This window comes from Alternaria arbusti (genome assembly GCF_024043155.1).
Source record: "Alternaria arbusti strain BMP 1465 chromosome Unknown scaffold_4, whole genome shotgun sequence".
Classification (NCBI taxonomy): domain Eukaryota; kingdom Fungi; phylum Ascomycota; class Dothideomycetes; order Pleosporales; family Pleosporaceae; genus Alternaria; species Alternaria arbusti.
The window spans coordinates 1,201,928-1,222,548 of record NW_026249944.1 but is presented as its reverse complement, the minus strand read 5'-3'; the positions used below and the strand labels follow the sequence as shown (position 1 = coordinate 1,222,548).

General features: G+C 52.1%; 7 protein-coding genes and 1 non-coding gene across 8 annotated transcripts; 3 read left to right on the top strand and 5 right to left on the bottom strand.

Annotated features, from left to right (window-relative positions):
• Nucleotides 1-1,349: 1,349 nt before the first annotated feature.
• On the bottom strand, nucleotides 1,350-1,979 carry J4E86_004057 (uncharacterized protein; the record flags this gene model as incomplete). Its single annotated transcript, XM_051444604.1, has 1 exon — nucleotides 1,350-1,979. The coding sequence occupies one exon, from the start codon at nucleotides 1,977-1,979 to the stop codon at nucleotides 1,350-1,352; it is 630 nt and encodes a 209-aa protein (XP_051304229.1).
• An 809-nt stretch (nucleotides 1,980-2,788) lies between these two features.
• J4E86_004056 (uncharacterized protein) lies at nucleotides 2,789-3,536 on the bottom strand (the record flags this gene model as incomplete). The annotated part of the gene is made up of 2 exons (XM_051444603.1): nucleotides 2,789-2,804; nucleotides 2,875-3,536. 2 exons carry the CDS (start codon nucleotides 3,534-3,536, stop codon nucleotides 2,789-2,791), a joined length of 678 nt encoding a protein of 225 aa, XP_051304228.1.
• A 1,160-nt stretch (nucleotides 3,537-4,696) lies between these two features.
• On the top strand, nucleotides 4,697-4,979 carry J4E86_004055 (uncharacterized protein; the record flags this gene model as incomplete). Its single annotated transcript, XM_051444602.1, is given in 3 exon segments — nucleotides 4,697-4,825; nucleotides 4,875-4,887; nucleotides 4,906-4,979. The coding sequence occupies 3 exon segments, from the start codon at nucleotides 4,697-4,699 to the stop codon at nucleotides 4,977-4,979; spliced, it is 216 nt and encodes a 71-aa protein (XP_051304227.1).
• A 986-nt stretch (nucleotides 4,980-5,965) lies between these two features.
• On the bottom strand, nucleotides 5,966-6,703 carry J4E86_004054 (uncharacterized protein; the record flags this gene model as incomplete). Its single annotated transcript, XM_051444601.1, has 2 exons — nucleotides 5,966-6,524; nucleotides 6,549-6,703. The coding sequence occupies 2 exons, from the start codon at nucleotides 6,701-6,703 to the stop codon at nucleotides 5,966-5,968; spliced, it is 714 nt and encodes a 237-aa protein (XP_051304226.1).
• Nucleotides 6,704-12,737: 6,034 nt separating this feature from the next.
• On the bottom strand, nucleotides 12,738-14,477 carry J4E86_004053 (uncharacterized protein; the record flags this gene model as incomplete). Its single annotated transcript, XM_051444600.1, has 2 exons — nucleotides 12,738-14,343; nucleotides 14,389-14,477. The coding sequence occupies 2 exons, from the start codon at nucleotides 14,475-14,477 to the stop codon at nucleotides 12,738-12,740; spliced, it is 1,695 nt and encodes a 564-aa protein (XP_051304225.1).
• Nucleotides 14,478-16,380: 1,903 nt separating this feature from the next.
• J4E86_004052 (uncharacterized protein) lies at nucleotides 16,381-17,484 on the top strand (the record flags this gene model as incomplete). Its single annotated transcript, XM_051444599.1, has 3 exons — nucleotides 16,381-16,450; nucleotides 16,512-16,600; nucleotides 16,654-17,484. The coding sequence occupies 3 exons, from the start codon at nucleotides 16,381-16,383 to the stop codon at nucleotides 17,482-17,484; spliced, it is 990 nt and encodes a 329-aa protein (XP_051304224.1).
• A 1,548-nt stretch (nucleotides 17,485-19,032) lies between these two features.
• On the top strand, nucleotides 19,033-20,148 carry J4E86_004051 (uncharacterized protein; the record flags this gene model as incomplete). The annotated part of the gene is made up of 1 exon (XM_051444598.1): nucleotides 19,033-20,148. One exon carries the CDS (start codon nucleotides 19,033-19,035, stop codon nucleotides 20,146-20,148), a length of 1,116 nt encoding a protein of 371 aa, XP_051304223.1.
• A 365-nt stretch (nucleotides 20,149-20,513) lies between these two features.
• Nucleotides 20,514-20,585, bottom strand: J4E86_004050. The gene has a single exon. It is a non-coding gene; the product is annotated as a tRNA-Met (tRNA).
• Between the last annotated feature and the right edge of the window lie 36 nt (nucleotides 20,586-20,621).

Sequence of the window (20,621 nt, the reverse complement as noted above, 5' to 3'; positions counted from 1 at the left end):
TGGGCGACGCTGCTGAAGACCTCGTACTTCCAAGCTCGTTATCGCATCAAAACACAGCCGACGACCTGTGCAGCGATCTGGAATGCTCAGAGTGCGAGTTTTGCGACGTCAGCCTCACCGGTCGCTTTCCTATCCTGTCTCTGCAGAATGTAGAGCTCAACCGGATAGCGAATGCGGAAGCAAGAAAAAAGGCGGGCGACACGGAAGTGACAACGTGTACGGGCTGTCAGCTATACCTGAATGACTGCGAAAGACCTCACGAACGCAAAATGAAATCCAATCTCCCATGGCATGAACTCGCAACGCCGTACCCTCTCCACACAACAGACCACCAGCGGACTCTACAATGCGAGCTTCAGCTCTGCACAGCCGGTCCCTTACACTGCGGCGTCAACGGGGCATGCGAGCGCGAAATCTGCAAAGACCTCGCTGATCGGGCTGGCCTTCTTGAACCGGCTCATACGATGGAATGCAAAGACTGTCTGAAGTCCTGGGTTAGATGCATACACGATAGGTGTATTCCACCTACACTCGACGCTCTCGCGGACAGCCTACGCTGGCCGAATTGCTTCAAGAACCATGCGCAATGTCAGCAACAAACATGGCAAGAGATCAACGCTTCCCTTGCACCGGATGGAGATTGTGTGGAGTCTTGTCGGGCTAGCACCCCAACGTATTGCCAGACTGGCTCTTGTGCCTTACCTTTCCGTTCCTCGGGGACGCAGAACTCGAGCTCACTATCACTCAAGTATGCATCGGGTGGATCCGAGGCCTCTTCTCGGGTTTGCAATGCCTTTCGCGACACATGTCTGGAGACCTGTGACATGGGTAATGCTCACACCAAATGCGAAGCAAAGTGCGAAAGACTGCATGCTAGGAACGAAGGGTTCAAGGAAGTATGTAAGGAGACATGCGGGCGAAGGACTTGCTGGACCGAATGCAGAGATATGACATGCTGCGTGGGACCAGAGCAGTGTAGAGAGGGTGGAGAGGCATACAGGTGCAACAACAGACTGAGATGCGAGAAGTATAGAAAGATGGCAAAGAAGGGCAATGTGATGCTGCGCAGTTAGTAGGTGCTATTCCTCACGCTTTATGGCCCTTATCGCGTTCATGTCAATAAGGATAGTGAAATGCACTGGATCATAATCGATGTATTAAACAGGATCGTCGGCCTGCGACCTCGATGTTTTGGCAGAACTCCACCCAACGCCTTGCATGAAGCTCATGATATGGTAAATGTAATAGCAGTGGTAGCAAGCTAGCGGTCCTATCATGACCGCTATTCCCTTGGGCTGAGTGTTGATCTGCATGAACGCCGTCATGCACCGTGATGTCATGCTCGCCTCTTATTTCGGGCCTGAGCCATATCCAGCGCTGTTCTTCGGTTCTTCAGCAAGCAAGTCGGCGCTGTATACACGCTTGTAATCCTGCTCGCTCCAGCCCTGCTGCTGGGCAAGGCCACTGAGACTCAAGCCACGCGAACGAGTCTTCTTGACTGCTTCGCCTTGAGCGGCGCCAACGGGAGTAGAGCCATAGTTGAGCGGCACTACACCTTGGCCGGGAGGAGGGAACGGAGTGGACCCTGTAGGCGACGCGACTGTTTGGCCCGTAGTGACGTTGTCGGGTACTTCAGAGTCGGCGGAGAAGTCGGACGAGACGGACGCTTGCTGCGCTCGCTTCAGTGCGTTCTCGTAGTTCGCTGAGCTTGCTCGAGCCATGCCAGGGCGGCGGTAGCCAGTGTAAGCGCGGACAGCTTCAGTTGGGCCATTGTCTGTTGTTTCGTTTCCTCCACCGGCCCCCATCAGGGGCAAAAGATTTGGGTCGGGAGCAGCCGCATCGGTTTGCGAAGCGCTGTTGGAGGTGAAGGCGGCTTCGGCTTCGGAGCGTGTATTGGGTGTGAGGCCAGAGGGAGTGAAGGCGCCCGATGAGAGGAAGGAGCCCTCGGTGGGCGGCATGAGAGATGGTCGTGAACTCATGGTGAAGACGGTGTGTGCTGTCATCTCTTAGTAAGCTGCAAGACATCCTGGATACCTTGAAAGCGTAAACGTACGTGAAGTCTGTGAAGTACTATTAGGGCCTGGGCGGTGCCGTGTCGAATAGTGTGATTGGAGGGTACTGGTCCCTGTCTATCAGTTAGCTGGGTAGTCCCTAGAGGCCGTAGAAGGACCGCACCGAACGTTCAGGGTCTTTGGTATGCAGGTGCAGCAAAAAGAATCGTAATTGTTCGTTCACATCAGTCCTAAGCGACTGCCATGTATTTGAGCAATAGCGGCTGATGCTATGCCATCATATCTTGGCGGGTGACGTCTTTTCAGGGTCCAGACTTGCGGGGCCCTCTAGCCGCATATGGCAGCTTCTCGTGCAGCTCAATCAACAATAAGGGCGATGGCGACGAGCCGCAAGGGTTTGCGCTGATCGCTGACATGCTTGCTGTGGAGATGGCTCCATTCAATAGGTGGGAATGGCGCGGTCGACGTCTCTAAGCGGAGAGAAGACGTGCAACATGCATGTCACCGCGCGTTAGGGCTGGTGATACTCGGAACACGGGACACGGGTGAGTATTGGTGAATTCCTCGTCTAAACATCCAACAGCCATCTGACCACTCACTCCCATTAATTCGAATCGAAGCATCGAAACACTAACCAAACCAAACGTCGACCAAATACAGACACGGTGGCTACATCGCCGATCCACAAAATCTTGCCACAAGTAGCCCCTTGTTTTCTGCTCAAAACCGCCCAACAGATCTGGCGTAATGAAACCTCTGGACAATCTATGATACCGTTAGACGAGAATCTTACTGCAAGGTGAAGAGGAAGCAGACGTCTTACCTCACTACATTAGCCGCGAATCATCCGACAGTATCGAACTAGAGGCCAGAGTGGCAAACACCAATGGCGGCGGTAGTAGCACCACCAACCTTGGCAGTGCATTCAACATAGGCAGCATAGACTGCGGCGAGAGCAAAGCCAGCGGTGCCTTCAACAGCGGCCAAAGCAGCGCCAGTGCATCCAGCGATACCGGAAGCGCCTGCAAGCCCGGCAGCAACGACGCAAGAGCCACATGCCCAGTTCTGGAAGCAGCCGCTTCGGCCTGACTTGATACGCGCATCGTGAAGGGCAAGCGCCTGACGCTCCATGCGACGGACCGAGTCGTTGCGAGCGGCAAGCTTGTTGCTCTTGACTTCGGTTACAGCGTCGACACGGGCGGCTTCCGGGGCGACCAAGGCTGAGACCTCGAGCGAGAGTTCAGTGAAGACGTATTCTTTGACGTGGTTCGGCCAGGCCTGGACGGCTTCAATGGGTTGCTGCAGGAGGGGGCACCAGTCTTCCACGGTCATCGTGACATAGTCGACGGTGTTGAGGAGGTCGACCATGGCCTTGGTTGGAACATGGACCTTCTCGGCAATGACCTCGATGGGGATTGCTCCCAAAGAAACGTCGATGTCGATGTTGGCCGTCGCATTGACGCTGGCGGCTGCAGCCATGCTGGCAGTAGCAAGGAGAGATAGCTTGAGGAATGAGGCAGTCATGGTGAGGTAGGTAGCTGATGAAGGCTGTGGATTGAAAGTGAATGTTGGAAGGGTTATGGTGAAGATACTTTGGAAAGAGAGTGAAGTATCGAGCTGGTATTGAAAGCGAGCTTTGCCTCCGGTACTTATATTGACAGCTTCATCCAACATACATTGCCACGATGCCTGATTACCGAGACAAAGTATCCTCCGTCGGATACGGACACAACAATTGATGGCCTTCCGCTCACGTTCTTACTGGGATCTGGCTTACTTGCACAGAAGCAGAATGCAACGCGACGATGAGAGATAACCAAGCATACGATTGTTACTGAGGCCGTATTCGAATCAGCCCTAAGGCCTTGGACTGCTCGCGCTTTCGCTGAGTTCGGGTCTATTCACTGACAGAAGCAGCATGCCCAGCACTGATACGAAATTACAAAAAGTACAGCCACTGCCTAATGCAGTAACTATGTAAGTTCCAAGGGCTTGGATCGCTGACCGAATAGGTAGCTTAGCTCTCTTCACCGCTGAGTATCAGTCATCAGAATTGCCTCGCTATCCCCACTCTGTCCATAGCAAGGCACAAATCTAGACTTATGACCTGCATTAGGACCGTCTCCACCATGTCAGCTCTACGATTCAGGGTCATCCAGGGTCTTCCGACTACCTGGATCGGTCCGTCTTTCTGGATCCGCTCGACTGATCAGACCGGCCCGAGCACGGTCTTGGTAGTGCTCCGATGTATACTAATCCAACGGCTGCCAAGCATGTTACTTCGAACTTCACATCTTGCGTCCATCATGGTATGCCCAAGCGATGTTTTGTCATGCTAGACCTGCTCGAGGTGATTACTTGTCGGTGAGGTGTAGGGCCTTTGCAACACCATCTCAGCATACTTGGCTTCATTTGCTCGAATCAGTCACGCTCGTATCCAAGTCTCAGCGATGAGATATCGCCGATATTTGCTCATGGCTATGCTTTTGGGGGTCAAAGACAGTGCCAGAAGATGTTTTAGACATGAAAGGGGGATGGGTTGAAGATGCTGCGAAAGCTATAAGAACTGAACGAGTTCCGCAGAAAACAGATATCTCTCATCATCTACAATCATCACCTTCAAACACTCAATTATCACATCTTCCCACTTCAAGTCTTCAATCGACTCATCCCCACTCAACAACATGTTCTCCAAGACCATCATCCTCGCCCTCTTCGCCTCCTCGGCCACCTTCGCCGCCTCGATCCAGCAGAGGCAGCTCAACCCCAGCGTCCAGCTCTGCTCCAACAAGAACTTCAACGATTGCCTCAATGTGAACTTCCACTTTGGCATCTGCGGCAAGTCCTTCCCAACACCTCCAGTCTCTACAACTTGGTAGCTAACATCCAGCAGAGGGTGCCGGAAGGCTGAACGACAAGGTCAGCTCGCTCAAGGCAAACGGCCATAACTGCATCTTCTACAAGTAAGTGATTGCAGAGTTTGGGTCTAGGATTGCATAAGCTGACTAGCTCATAGCGATACCGGTTGCCGAAATGGAAACGGCGAGATTGCTACTACTGGTGAGGTCGCTGACATCCGCTCTCACGGCTCGTTCTCTACTATGAACGATGATGTTTCTTCTTTCTTGTGCAGCATCTAGGAGTAGCCTTTGGTCTATCTTTCCTGTCTTTCCGATGCTCAGCAATTGTTTGGTTTGGTGCTGGTTCGAGATGAGCTTGGTGTGCGAGCTCGGTACTTCACTGAACACGTCACGGGAACGTTGGAATGGGACAAGCTTCCAGCAGACACAGCCGAAGATGGGCGCAACGTTGCTTTCAATTTCTCTTCTTGGAGAGGCTCTTTTGATAGGTTGGCGGTTTGATTTGGTTTGGGGATAGATCGTGTAGTACGGAAGCCTTTTGGTTTCCTAATAAAACAGTTGTCTCCTGAACGCACCTGTATAGGTATTCCTTTCATGAGGCTGGATAAAGACGCTAATATACAGAATTCCGGCGGGTGCCGTCTCATATAAGGCAGCATTCAGGTCTGAAAACTACGTTGGGATAGAAGAAGCAAATTAGAAAGCCTGGCGCCGACGTAGGCTTCAGGGTGTTTGGTGTTGGTGTCCTCATAGATTTAGGTGGGGCAGCTTTTGGAGGGATCGATCTACATAGATCGGCCCGATCCTCGCGTCACCCCCGGCCTGCGATCTCAGCCTTCCTTCACGAACATAGCAAAAGCAATAGCATCTTGGTGATCAAGTTTCTCGGTAATGACTGTTGTATTTTTTATCGATAACACCAACGCCAACCATATTTGTCCCTAGGTAACGACTGACTGAAGGGAAGGTTACAATCTGGTAAGAAACAGAGATCCAACGTGCCACCCAACACACCAGACTCGATCAAGTCGCCCACTACCATATCCCCTCCCGTTTGGTTCGTGTACCAGAAGAACACCGGACGCTCGAAGCCTACAAGACAATCTTGTGGCCCTGGCGAAGGTGATCGCGAACTTTGTCCAGACGTGTAAACTTCATGTCGCATCCTTCGACGATGCAGATCAGCTTAGGAGCTTGATGCTTGCGCATGTGGCGGCGGCAATCGCCAACACGGCGGAAAGTCTTGCTGCATCCAGGTGCGGTGCAACGGATGCGGGTGTCGATAATACGGTGCTGGGCGCCGACATGCGCACCAGAAGATGCATTTGGTGGTGCAAGAGGGTTTGTAGCAGCCGGAGCGATGACAGGGTAGGTATAACCAGAGAGTACTCCCGGGTACGTAGATGGATTCAGGGCAGTGTTGTACTGGTGAGTTGCCCCCGTGTTCAGAAAGAAGCTGTTGTCTAGCGGGGGATCAACGGCACTGGACAGGGTCCAGTCAATGGCATGGTCGAATCCGCTGGTATCTCCAAGAGGGGCGTCCTGGGCGTTGTTGGTGACAAGGGTAGCCCAATCGATGATTGGGTTGCCAAGCTCCTGCGGGTCGTTCGTGGCCTGCACGAAATCACGGTTGTCCTGATAAAAGGCATAACTTGCCTGTCAGAAAAAAAATTACCTGTGATCTGTTGCGCCGCCTTTCATCCATGCATCTCCTCCACCTATGGGTGACGTAGCTTGAGGATTCCAGCCGTGGGTGATTTCGTTGGATAAGTCGAAAGATGCCATCTCGTCCTCGGACGTAAGAATGTCGCGCGGGTCTCTCAAGTTCATAGCCGAAGTTTTGTGGACGATAATCGTGACACCGTGTTGATAGAAGCGTACAGGAGAAGCAGTTTAGCTCGATGAGTGGTCGTCGGTCGTAGGTGAATCGATCAGCGAGATATGGAAAGAGAAGGGAGGAGGTTGGAAAGGCGAGGACAAAATTTGCATGAAGACAACTGAGGGCTAGGGAACATGCAACGGACGCGGAGTTGGTAAAAGAGGCGCCCAATGCTGTAGCGTTGTCAATGCCTGTCATAGAGGGCGCTTCTCAGCCTGATGATTGGCTGCTCTTGAGCCCTCAGCCTCAGCTTACAGACCCTCAATAAATCACAGACGGTGAAATAGCCATCCTTACAGATAATAACTCTGGAATGCTCACACATCCATCTCAACACTCAAAGCATGGAATCGAGCGAGGTTTTCCGTTGCGAACAATGCTCTAAGCGTTTTGAAACCTTGGGGCGCTACAAGTAGGCTCACGACTTCGTGCGCTTGCATAAATCACTAAAACATAGCCAGCCAACACTTAAAGACGCATACAAAGCCCTTCCGGTGCAATGATTGCACAAGAGGTTTCGCTCTGCGTTCCGACCTCACCAGACATGTACAGGCACGCCACCGACTTGGCATAGCCCGACATGCATGTGTCGTCACGGGCTGCTCCTTCAGAGCTTCTCGCAAAGATAATATCCGTTAACATATCCGGAACTGCCATCCAGAATTGTCTGTTGGCCCTCCTAAGAGAAGATCAGGTCGTGGTCAAGCAAAGCCGCATGACGTCCTGACGGCAAGCCCACTCGATGTGCCCTTGAATGCCCAAAGTGCCTCATCGACAGCAGGTACCCACACGCTGATGCAGGCAGCGTCGGAAGGCAATATTGGGCTCGTGCAAGCTATCTTGCAGTCAGGCGTTAACATCTCGACGCAAGCTGATGACGAGTCCACCGCTTTGCATTGCGCTGCCAAAGCCGACCAGACCGATATGATTTATCTTCTCCTCGAGTCGGGAGCGCGATCAAATATTGTAAACAGCAAGGGTGAAGTATCCGCCACGAATAGCTCTTAAGATATCTTGCTAACTTATTACTAGTATGTAGCTTTCTTACTATGCTTTGCCAATCCAGTTCTAAAACATCTTATTACTCGTGCTAACAGCTCAATAGAGAAGAACACCTCTACACGAAGCGATATTAGCTCGATGCACTTCCACATTCAATTTACTTGTGCAAAGAGTCGATATTACCGAACATGAATTATGCGCCACAGTCCGGACAAACCAATCCCACCTTTTCCAGACTGCTTGGGAAATCTGCGACAAACTCATGTTTAGGTTGGTTGGTCGTGAACTGTTCGAGATCGCAGCCAATTCCCCCGATACAGCATCTATGGCTACACTATTGTTGCTACCCGAGATCACTCAGCAATGGATCGAGGAGGAGGGTAAATCAGGGGTATTTCGAGTTATTTCTAAAAATCAAAAAGCCGTGCTGGAATGCCTGCTGAGGTCTGGAAAGTTGGATGTCAACACGGCTCTTGCTACGTCCCCTTGGGAAAAGCGCAGTCTTCTTTACCTCGCCGCTGCCGGGGGGAAAAGCGAGATTGTAGGCATTCTGCTCGAATTTGAGGCCATTGATCTTGACCTGATGGTTCGCCATGAGCTGTCATCGCCGCTGGGTATTGCTGCTTGGAAAGGACATGTCCAGGTTGTCGAAAAGCTTCTTCGATGCTCTGATATTGTTATCGACGGCAGGAAGGGGCATCGAAAAAAGGCAACTACATCTCTACATCTTGCATGTCGCCAAGGACATGTAGGCGTCATACGGCTGATGCTCGAAGCCTTCGACAAGCAAGGGCTCGATGTCGATGCCCAGGACGCATCTCACCTTCGGAGGACGCCACTGCAAAACGCTGTATACGGTGGACACATGGATGCGGCAGCGCTCTTGCTACTTCGACAGGATGTCGATATCAATCGAGTCTTTGGTCCCTCAAGGATTAGCTTGTGGCAGGCGGCAGCGCAACGAGGGCATGCCAAGACGTTGAGCGTACTACTGAGCGATGACCGGATCGATCGAAATAATGTGATGAACAGTCGTGATTCGCTGCTACTGGAAGCGTTTTTGGGGGCGCACTGGTGTCTACTAGAAATTGTGTTGGACTACGGAAGCGTCCCCTTGAATACTACCCGCCAAAGCTTGGATGTTGCGACAGAGCCGTCTGGAAAGCGCGTCGATATTCTGGAAAGAGGATTACTCGAAATAGCGTCTCTTCCAACCCGGGATCACAATCTCTGGCATCGAGCTGCCTATGCTGGCGACCTCAGTTTGGCAATGCTCCTACTTGAACATGCCCAAACGTACGACAGTTACACCCAGCCCATGGTGGATGTCAATCGTAGGGACCGGCACGATCGAGCACCATTACATGTCGCCGTGGACTCTGGAAAGGTCGGCATCATAGAGCTCCTACTCCACCACAAACAAATCGACCTCACTAAAGAGTCAAATTGTGCCTGGCACAACCAAAATGCCATAGAGATAGCCAACAAACGATACGACCGGGCCAGGGACAAGGAAAAGGAAGAGCGTGCTTACATAGTAAATCTTCTGCTAGCCCATGGTGCAAGGACTGCATCGCGCGATCGCGCAGACAATGCGAACGAGGTCGTTCTCCCACCCTTAGATATGGCTGTGGAGGGAAATGTTCAACATTCGTCGGAACCCAGCGAGGACTTTACAAGGAGGAACCATGCGTCATGGGCTTCAGTCGTTGGAATACATGATGGTGGTGGCGGACCTGGAGGAACGAACGTGGAAGACAAGCATGCAATCGGCGCGATCATCCCGATCGATGTGGATGATTCGATGGTAGGAGGCCCTGACGCAATATTCGAGGAGTGGATGTGCTTTGACGATGACGAACCGTCCGACAACAACAGCTTGGAGGTGTGGGAGCGAGAGATGTCTCTCGAATAGCCCGGTACCTTCGCCTCCTTATGGAAAGTACGCACTACCTGGCATGCGATTCGTCTTTATGTGGATTGATCTTCGCAGGAGCAGCCAGTGCTGGAGGCATCGCGAGGGTTCGTGGGGTTCGTAGGGTGCATAATCCCGAGGTCGTTTTTGCATATGGACTGCGTTTCTGTATCTGCTCGCCGCGCGCTGAATTGAACGATCTCATGGAAGGATTTGCACGCGTTCCCATTTCCAGAAGAGTGAGCGAAGAGACGTAGCATATCGCAGATGCCCAATGCCAAAATTTGCTGGCGAGCTGCCATAACGCTGCTGAGCATCTTGCGTGCGGCAGTGGACAACCTTCCAAAGTCGTGTTGCTCACGCGTCGGCGCCAAGCCAACGTCAAAGCCCCGAACACCAACTCCGGGTCTGCAGCTGCGGCTTCTCTCCAGAGTCTATGTACAATGCATAGCTCACTATTAGCTCTTTCATGAGAGACTCTGTTGATCCTTGCCTACCGAACACCCCAATACTGGGTTGCGCCCACATTGAGCATGTTGACCGTGACCTCTTTCCACGCGTATCGTGAACGCGTGTGAGCTCCTGCCAGGACGCGCGCAACCACCCACTGCATCAGTTGAGCTAGACTCCGACTCTACGTTCTCGCCCATCAAATCAGAGCATCACAGTAGATGCTACCAGAGAGACTGTGTTCACACATGTACTTGATAAGAATGAGACCTTGGGACTCTTGGGAACGTCTGCGTCGTCAAGTTCGCCGGGCGTAATACCGCAAATAACCCTCTAGGCATTGCATTGCATTGCTACTACCTACTGCTGAGCTGCATTTACAATAGAGGCTTGCTCGAAAATTGTACAATGTAGTCACGAATGGCGATGTGTGGAATTCTGCTGGCTTCCAAGGCTCGATTAACACATCATCCGTCGTCGCGTTGATCTGGTACGTCTCCCATTGAACTCATTATTGTCTACCACTAACGTTAATTAAGTTCGACACCATTAGCATATGTCCTCGCATTACGGCCGTCCTCAAGCATACCTACCTATACCACTTCTCGGCGTCTCGAAGTTGGCGATCGCGCCCTCCCTATCCCAGCGAACACCTGCATAAGCTTAATCATAATGGCTATACATACTGGGTAGAGTCGCCAATGTACGGCCATCGCGCTGAACAGCCTTCTCCATTGGCAGCGGAGCTATCCACAGCGGGGAAACATGTTGCGCCAGCGATGTCAGCTTTCTGCCTGTAGTCCGTCGGACTGTGGAAATGCCTTTGGTGAAGACTTCTCCCATATCAAGTTCGTCAGTATGCTGGCGTTGTTGATGCACACGCTCACTCAATTATTTCACCGAGCACGAAGAAGCTGTAGACCGTGCGAAGAGAAGAGTTGAACATGGATAGAACAGCTGTGGCATGAGAATCTCGTTACATGTGAACGGTGATGGGAAAGCGAGGGCTTCCGGGTAACTTCGCAGAGAGAGCTGAACTCATGCGGCAAGGCTGAAACCAGCCACGAAATGCCATTCTCTAGCTTGTCGTACCAGATAACCGACATGAGGCAACCAAAATCAAGATCTTATTTATATGAGATTCGCTATCGCTCATTTCCAATGGTCACTGTATTGAGCCGTGCGCGATACTAATTCGAGCCAGCAGGAAGAACGCCTAGGAATACCACCACAGCCACTGCGCCTTTGCACTACACAATCTTACTGCGTATTGGTCCAGCCTAGCAAATCTAATACCACCCCCACAGGCGATCTTCAGCCGCACCAACTTGAGCTCCCCAGTTGCAGCAATGCGGTTCCTTTAGGGGTAGGTACACATACCGGGGCATGGCACGCGACGCGCACACCAAACTTTTTCCACCCCAGCAATAACTTTTCATCAGTCATGATACTGTTCAAACAGCTCTTCGCTCTTTTGTTGGTTTTTTGCGTCGCTCATGGCGATGGGAACAATCCCATGAGTAGCCCTGCAGCCGGCGAAGTCATCGAAGCCGAAGAACCGTACCTGATTTCATGGTCCAATGGCACTCCAAGTCCCGTGTCGATTGATCTTCGCTTCGCTGATACAACCGCGGTGTTAATAACAAGTAAGACTCTTCTGACCTCCAGGCTTCAGTGGCGCAAGAAGTATTGGGATGAAAGCTGATAGCTCTAGATGAGACGCCTAACAACGGCAGTTATACATGGATACCATCTGGTGTGCTTGCAGGAAAAGACAACTATTTCATGGCAATCTGTGATGCAGGCGTGAACGACTGCACCTACACCTTCAACGGACGATTTGCGATCGAAGATGCGGGAGCCTTGTCGTCTTCATCGAGTTCGACGATCAGCAGGTCAGTTACATCCTTTCCCGTTACCGCTACGGTTCTTCCATGAAACGTCTTTCGCTGACAGTCTGGTCGCAATACAGTACCGCCCTCTTTACGTCCTCATCGACCTCTAGCGCTGCTACCAGCTCAACTCCAGCTCTCACTAGCAGCGAAACGAGGCCAAGCGCAACAGCGTCCTCCTCGCCACCCCAGAGCACGAATCCTGGTCTGCCCATAGGCGCGAAGATAGCGATAGGATCTGTATGTGGGGTCGTTGGGATAACTCTCATCCTGCTTGGAACGTTTTGCACACTGCGCAAGCGCAAGCGGAGCAAAGCCGCATCGGAACCGCAATTTGTACACGCAGAAGCAGAAAAGGTTCCTGCCCTGAAGACTGATGGCGGTGCATCTGGAGGACATATGGCGCAGATGAGCGAGTTGCATGATGTGCCAGTGGAGAGGCCGAGGGCAGAGCTGTCTTGACCGTGCCACCTCATACAAGAAAAAAGCTGAACAGGTCTGCAGGCTACATTAAGCCAAAACCTTGCAAAGGCGGTGACCCAGCGCCAATGTAGGCTCCAGGCTGTTCAGTTTTTTCCTAGGTTGGCGTGGTGCGCAGACAGTTGATAAGGATGCGTAGAAGTAAGGCCCAGTGTAATAAGTTGAGAGACTGGCGTGTCTCTTTGTATGCACATTTTGCTTCAAATATCTACAGCGAAAGTAATCAAGGAATATCCATCTATCATCCTATCCCATGCGATCGTCCCAGACGCACTCAACATCACTCGCCTCATCACCTCGCCAAACGTTCCCAGGTACGTTCTTCGCCGCAACGGCAGCCCTGAGCTGAGTACCCAGCTCAGGCGGACCGGAGCCGATAACCTGCGTCCTACCCTTCTCGACCGTCTCAGTCATGAATGTGTCGACCAAGGAGGGAATATCCGGTCGTGCATTATTCAGCCATGTAATGGTGAAGTTAGGGCATTGGCGGCTGAGCTCCTCAACTTTGCGGTCGAGAGACATGGAGTCAATGGAAGACGTTTGCGACAACGAGCCTCCATCACCGAAGTCTTTATCTTTGTCATCATGGAGCTGATGAGATGGCTTTTGGTACTTCGTCGTATCAGGTCGAGTCACGAAGATGCGAATTCTGAAGCGCTTCTTCGCCTCCACTGACACGATCGGTGCCTTCTCTAGCTTGTCTTCGGTGTAGGCTCGATCTGCACCGGCACCGTCAAGCTGTGACTTCAGATAAGCCAGTTCAGGTGCGATCCAGGCAAGGTTCTCGAGGTGCCTTACTGTCCAGATAAGTTCGATGTTGCGCGCGGGAGAAGCATCGCTCAATGCGTGCATGATGACGGGAAGAGTATAGGTGATGCCGGTACCACCGGAAACAGCGAGAACGTTCGAGACCTCGTCGTTTGTGATGGCACTGCCATAAGGTCCCATCATTATGACTGGAGTGGAGGCATCGCGACGCGGGTAACACATGGCGGCTTGTTCAGCAAGAGCAGCGAGCTTGGCAGTCTCGCCTTTGCAAGCGCGGATGATGTATGTGTGACTTTGCACCGGAGATGAGCTCGTAGGATTGGAGGCCGGGGTGAAAGGATGCGATTGCCAGATGTTGAGCGCAGGGAAGGTCAGATAGTAGTGCTGACCGATCTCCCAGGCTTTGTGGCTGTGAGCGAATGTCATGCGGATAATGGTACCGGTTGGGTCCTTGAACGTCTCCATGGTTGTTGGAATGGAGCGGAAACCGAGACCGAGACTTCCGTCCTTGTATCCGGTGTGTATGAGCCAAGTGCGGACGCTGCGGGCGACCAGATCGAAGCCCATGATGGCTAGTGATGCAATCATCCAGCACGAAAGCTTCTCCCAGTGGCCCCAGCAGGCTCCCAGGTAGAGGCCAGCGACGATGAGATGCGATTTGCGGAAGAACTCATAACCCGTCCAGCGGATTACCGGCCTGAGACTGAAGACAAACAAGAAGGTGATGAAGCCTTGTGCGATACAACCCCAGATCATGTACTTCTGGCTGATGAATTCTCTGTACGTTGTTGGCTGGGGTTGGTAAAGCTTTGCTTCGACGATCGTCCACATGATGGCGTGTACGAAAGATTGCACAAGGATGATGCGGCCTGTCCAGCGGTGCAAGAAGCTGAAGCTTTGATATGGGATACCTGTCACCATGCTGAGCATAGAGTCGCGGCTACACAGAGCGATGGTCAGGGGAGTCAAGGCAAAGGCGAAAGCACCAACGCGATCGGCAAAGCCACCAATACCGCTGCGGGTGTTGTGTAAGTTGGTGCCTTTGATTGGTGTAATCCACGTCTTGTAGGTGATCCCTGTGAAACTTTGACCGTCAGCTACGTTATACCGTAAGGCTCTTTTGACTCACGAAAAGACTGTCAGATAGACGCAGAGCAGCGCCAGGATCAGGACTTGCAACCTCGTAGTGTATCTGAATACCTTCGAGCATTCAGGCATGAGATGCCGTCGTACAGTGGAAGATGTCAGCCTGACGAGACGATACAACAGGCTCTGTCTTGCACCATCTTTTCTTCGCGGTCGAACGAGTCGAGATATGAGAATCGCAAGTAGGATCGCACCAAGCACAGCCCAGAAAATGAAGGTAAAGATCATCGAGGTTTGGTGATTGCCGTAAACGGAATCAAGATACTCGCACGACCCGGCATCATTGGTGCACGGGAAGTTCCGAACCGCATAACCCCAATAGTCGATGGTATATTCGACATCGGCATCGTTTTGAATGTGGCGAGCGGCTAGCGCGTTGTCGGTGAAGTTGAAAAGCATTGTAATGAGAGGACGCAGCGCAGCTGCAAAGCAAAAAGAACAACAACAAGGAAGAAAGATATATCGTAGTCAGACACAGCAATATGGCACAACGGCCTGGGAGGAAGTCCATCTAATAAATCGAGACTGCCACCCAATTTCGCAGGTTCCACTCTGTAATTGAACCAAGGCTTGTCGTGCGTTGACAGGATGTGGGTTCCGCTGTCAGGTTCCTTCGAGGTGAACGTCCAATCGTGTCGTTTCCGTTACTGGCGCTGAAACAGGACGATACCCACCGACCCGCACTGATGGCGCCGTTCGTTTGGGAGTTCGGATCGGACGGGTATCCGGCAACAACGTCAGACTTCGATGACAGCCGCAACACACCTAGTAAATAGCATTGTTGGCGTCGTGTAGGAAACTGGGAGACAGCATGATGGAGCGCATGCGTCGCTCTAGTCACGATGGACTCTTCTCGTGGACGTCGGAAGGTAGCAACAGGCTGTTGCGCAAGAGCCATGCGCCAAGATTTTTATGCTTGTGACTTGCTTTCGACTCTTCAGCCTAAGCATCAAAGGTGTGGCACCTCATCATCGTGCAATATGGGATCTTGGAAAGCAACTGAGGCATTCCAAGGTTAGGACAGCACGAGCGCTCGAGACGCGTTCTCTCATCGCACTAACGCAAATATCATGACGTAAGCAGTCGCGTCGAGAGAGTCGCTCTGATTGGCCAGCACAGTCCACCGCGACAGAAGCCCAAAGATGCAGCTGCGGCGTGCACCACCTTCACGCCTTCATACATTCCCGAGGTCGTGGCCCAACATCCCGTCGACCACGAACGCGCATTATGTTCTCATCCATCGTGAGCCGCTTTGTCACTCCATTCGCACCGATCCGCCCGGTCTATGGCCGGGCCCCAGTCTTAGCTAAAGGCGCCTTCCCCCTCTTCTGAAAGCTCGTTGTGCTTCGGCTGTAGCAACTGCTCGTCCATATGGAGACACATACACATGATTAGAATACCATGTTCAGTGCTCCAATCCCTTCAGAGGAACTAGTAAAGCCGGAAGAACAGTAAAAGCCGCTCCAGCCAAAGAGAAGAAAGACAAACTGAATTCCACCATAAAGACACTCATCACCTTCTCAAGATCAGCTCCCGCAAGATGTCAAGAATTCGGTTTGCTAGAGCTTTTGCCGCGTCAACGTTGGGCGAGGACCTAGCTAGTTCGTCCAGCATGACGGCCGAGAATAGGAATTGAGCTGCTGTTACGAAATAAGCCCCGGAGAGGGCATTAAACACCGGCCGAGACGTTAGCCAGCGCAGCCGGGGCTGAACGAGATATCTTATGTTACTACAGTCATTGAGCAAGTCAGACTCACATACAGTGCGGAATTACGGGTAATACCTTATGTCCGGCGCGGCATATTCAGTCAGTGTCAGCTTGGCCGCCCTGTCGGAGTTAATCGGGTGAAGAAGGTGCCTGACGCGTATTGAAGCAACAATGAATATATCTATCTCATTGCCCTGGACTGGTCTAGCACAAAGATCTCATCTCAATTCGCAAACATCTCACCTTCATCTTCAACACGGAAGCAATATGTCCTTTTCGTCCGCCCCTAAGACTATCGCTGGGAAGCCTGTCGGTCCCATCGGCTATGGTCTGATGAGTGAGTTGCCATTCAAACGACGGCAATGCGCAGTCACAGTTGCTAAACATCATCTGCACAGCCCTCACGCTTTTCGGTGGCATTACTCATGACGAGGCGATCAAGCCAATGAAGGCCGCTTTGGAGAACGGTGCCACTTTTTGGAACGCTGTACGACCAGCGCCAGAAACATGGATATCAAATATCGGCTGACATCCTCGTAGGGAACCTTCTATGGGCCTCCAGATGCGAATTCTCTTCAGCTCCTGAAGCACTACTTTACCAAGTACCCGGAAGATGCATCGCGCGTTGTGCTCAGCATCAAGGGCGCTTACGATGGAGCCACTCAGTCACCGACCGCTAGTCCGGAGCAGATTCGAGCCTCCGTTGACGAGTGCCTGACCTTACTGGATGGTACCAAGTCTATCGATCTCTTCGAGCCGGCCCGTGTTGATCCCAACGTTCCCATCGAAGAGACTGTCAAGGCGCTTGCTGAGCTGGTCGAGAAGGGCAAGATTGGCTCCTATGGTCTCAGCGAGGTGAACGCTCAGACCGTCCGCCGTGCTCACGCCGTACATCGTCCCGCCGCTGTTGAGATTGAACTGAGTCTGTTTTCTCAAGGTGCTCTAGAGGAGGCAGGCGTTGTCGACACTTGCCGCGAGCTTGGCATCCCCATCGTCGGCTACAGTCCCCTCGACCGCGGCTGGCTCACCGGACAGTTCAAGACTCTCGATGATCTCCCTCAGGACGACTTCCGCCGTTTCTACCCACGCTTCCAGCCCGGCAACTTCGAGAAGAACGTCGAGCTAGCTGGTGCTGTTGAGAAAGTTGCCAAAAAGAAGGGGGTCACCAGCGCCCAAGTCGCCATTGCTTGGGTACAGCAGCAGGGTGTTTTGCCTATTCCTGGTTCTACCAAAGTGGAGCGTGTCCAGGAGAACACCAAGTACGTAGAGCTTACCGAAGCCGAGACTGAAGAGCTTCACGAAGCTCTTAGCAAGGCACATGTCTCAGGTCATCGATACCCTGAGATGTTCCAAGCTCATCTCGACAAATAGTAGGGCGGCGTGAGTAGAACAGCTCGGCCCGCCTTTGGTACGACGGGTGCCCGTTTCAGTCTTCTCGGTCGTGGAATAACAATGAACCTTCAATGTCAAACCAATTTGTGTCTTCTTCAGTTCACTGCCTTGATATACGACGCTACATTAGATCAAGATGTCAAAGGGACTTAAATCTAGGCTTTGAGGGGGTCTTCTGATACAAAAACCTCACGCGCGGACGCATTCAGCTCCAACTCTCGTTACACATCTCTTTGCGTTTAACTCATGAACGAGCACCTTGAAGTAGCACACGGCCTTCTGGCCCATCCCCACAAGGTCTAGCTACTCCTAACGCTGCCAGCTTCCTCCACTTCATCCACCATCTGCTTCGTCTGCTTTGACCAATTCTCAATCTCTTCCTTGGCAGTATAGAGCCATCTCCTAGCAACATCTTCACTGCACATTCGGTTCGATTGCTTTCCGCGAAGGGCCTGTTCGACAGCATATGCTGCGTATTTGATAGATCGCTGATGCGCACCGAGAAACTCGATAAGCTGGACTTGGTGCGCGGCTCTGGATATTTCTGAATCGAGGTCTTGGGAGGAAACCGTCGGACTAACTGCGGCTGGGGAGTTTGTTTGGCACAACGTCGCTTCTGTGGTATTTGCTTGTGGCGCTGGGCAGCGCGTTTCTGGGGTCTTGCTCTCGGTCATTTCAGCAATTGTATCGAAGAAGTGGGAGACCAGGGCGAGCTGAAGCTCAGGAGTGTTATCGCGCGTCCTTTTCGCTCGCAACGTCACTCTGATTTTGTTTACTTATCCTCAACACCTCAATTCCCGCATCTTCAATTAGCGAGCTATGATGCACCCCTCTTCAAGACGCAAACACTACACGTCAACGGTGTCCTCACATCCCGCTGCGCCAAAACGGCCGTTCGATTCTGCGTCATACTTTGACAGCACATCGTCAGCTGTGAACGGGTAATGTCCGTAGTTCGTCGCGTTGTTGCTTCTACGCAGTCACAGTTGACTTCAACCAGTGCACCTACCAAACAATACGCTTGGCCAACGGCTGAGCAAGGTACAGCCTAGCTTTTCCAACTCTTTACGCATGCAGCACAACGTTGCACGTGAAGCTCTGTGGACAGTCTCATGATGCGAGACTTTTCGCTGTTTTGGTGTAGCCGTCTTCCAAGCTGTCAGCCTTCTTGCAGCGACGGGAAGCGTGCGCAAAGCTAGCCGCTTTCAGCAACGCAACCCCACTTGTTCCACTCGTACGATCCATCACAATGCGTCATATCATGCATCTCATCACTCAACCATCCAACGCGAAGCCATCGTACTTGGTACAGAACCTCCCAACGTGATCTAGACAGGAAGTTGCGACTGCTTGATAGCCAATGTACGCGTCATGACCTGAGTACCTAACCTTGGCGGTGCTGCCCTCCGCCTATTCAAATGCTCAAGGCAGGCAGCATGCGCCAGAATTTACCTCTTGAGATCCGCTTTCGTATCAGCTCAAACCTCCGTACACACAAAGATAGTTTTGGATTAGTGAAACTCCAACATGGCGCCGCTATCCGACTACCTCAGCTTCTACACCTCCATGGCAAAGGCCATGTTTACAATCATCTTCGCACGCCTTTACACACCTCAAAGCCCTCCTCACCGCGATCTACAAGGCCAAACTGCGATAGTGACAGGTGCGAACAGCGGCATCGGTCTCTCGATCGCAACTGCGCTCGCAAAACAAGGCGCAACTGTGTATCTCGCCTGCCGCAATCTCGAAAAAGGCGATGCAGCGGTGGCTTCCATCGTTTCGCAACTCGGATCCGAGGTTAGCAAAAGGGTGTTTTGCTGGAAACTCGATGTTGGGGATCTAGAGAGTGTACGTGCGTTCTGTGAGAGGTGGAGAGAGGAGGGCAAGAAGATTGATATGCTTTGCCATAATGCTGGGATAGCGGGGACGCCTGAAGGCTCGAAGACTAAGGATGAGAAAGGCCGCGACGTGGTTCTTGTTACGAACTTCCTTGGCAGCTTCTTGATGACAAATCTGCTCGAAGGATGTCTGGGCGAGAAGGCAAGAGTCGTTTTCACGAGTAGTACTGGACACTACGCCGCCGCAGAGACAGTGATGCGCCCGAATCTGGAAGGCGTGGCATCCAAGGCCGCCGGTGATGAGGGTGGCGTTATGCAGAAGCTTCTGCACAAGACAAAAGCGTATTTTGGTATAGGAACAACTACCCTTCAATCATACGCGCTCTCGAAAGCACACCAAGTCCTCTTCGCCGCTCTCCTCCAGCGCCGCTTCGACTTCACGCCAAATAACAGACGCTCGGCACATGCATTCAGTCCCGGGTTCACGTCTACTCCTATCTTCGGCAAATTTGCCGTCTCTTGGAACACATGGCTCAGTAATCCTCTTTTCGCCGTTCTCAAAACGACGGAAAGGTATGTCGCGGTTGATACGGATGAGGGCGCAAAGACTGGAGCCTGGCTGGCGACTTGTGGTGGGGAGGAAGGGGTCGAAGGGGGATACTGGGAGTGGATGAGTAGACGGATGAGCCTTGTCGAGTTTGTGGAAAGGCAGCTTGGGGAGAAGGAGTGGAAAGTGCAATGTGAGAAGGTTTGGAGAGGATGGGAGGAGGATAGTGGCTGTACCTGGGCCACTGTCAAGACTTGATGTAGTGCTGATAGAGTTGGTCGGAGCAGAATCAGAAGTCAAGAGTGATTTGTCCCATTGATCTTCTGTCTTTCTAGTTCCCTGTCCTACCTGGACTGAGATAGTGACTTATGCCTAAAGCGTGTCAGAGGAGGGTAGGTGTTGCATTGAAAGAAAGTGAGGTCGCTAAAGAACGTAGTAGTGGCATACGACACAGCTTATAATCTCGCAAGTATGATTATCATGACCGTGATAAAAGCAGTTTATGTTGGGACTATGGACGAAGGGGGTAGCAAAAAGGGGTTGCTTAACCCCGGCCTAGAGATGTAGGTGATCAACTACATGAGCAAAGGTCTAGCAAAAATAAAATAAACATGCACAATATGTAGCTGCTCTCGGTTTCGATCCGAGGTCCTCCGGGTTATGAGCCCGGCGCGCTTCCGCTGCGCCAAGCAGCTTTTGCAGTTGCTGCTTGATGTAGATTTGAAGAATTA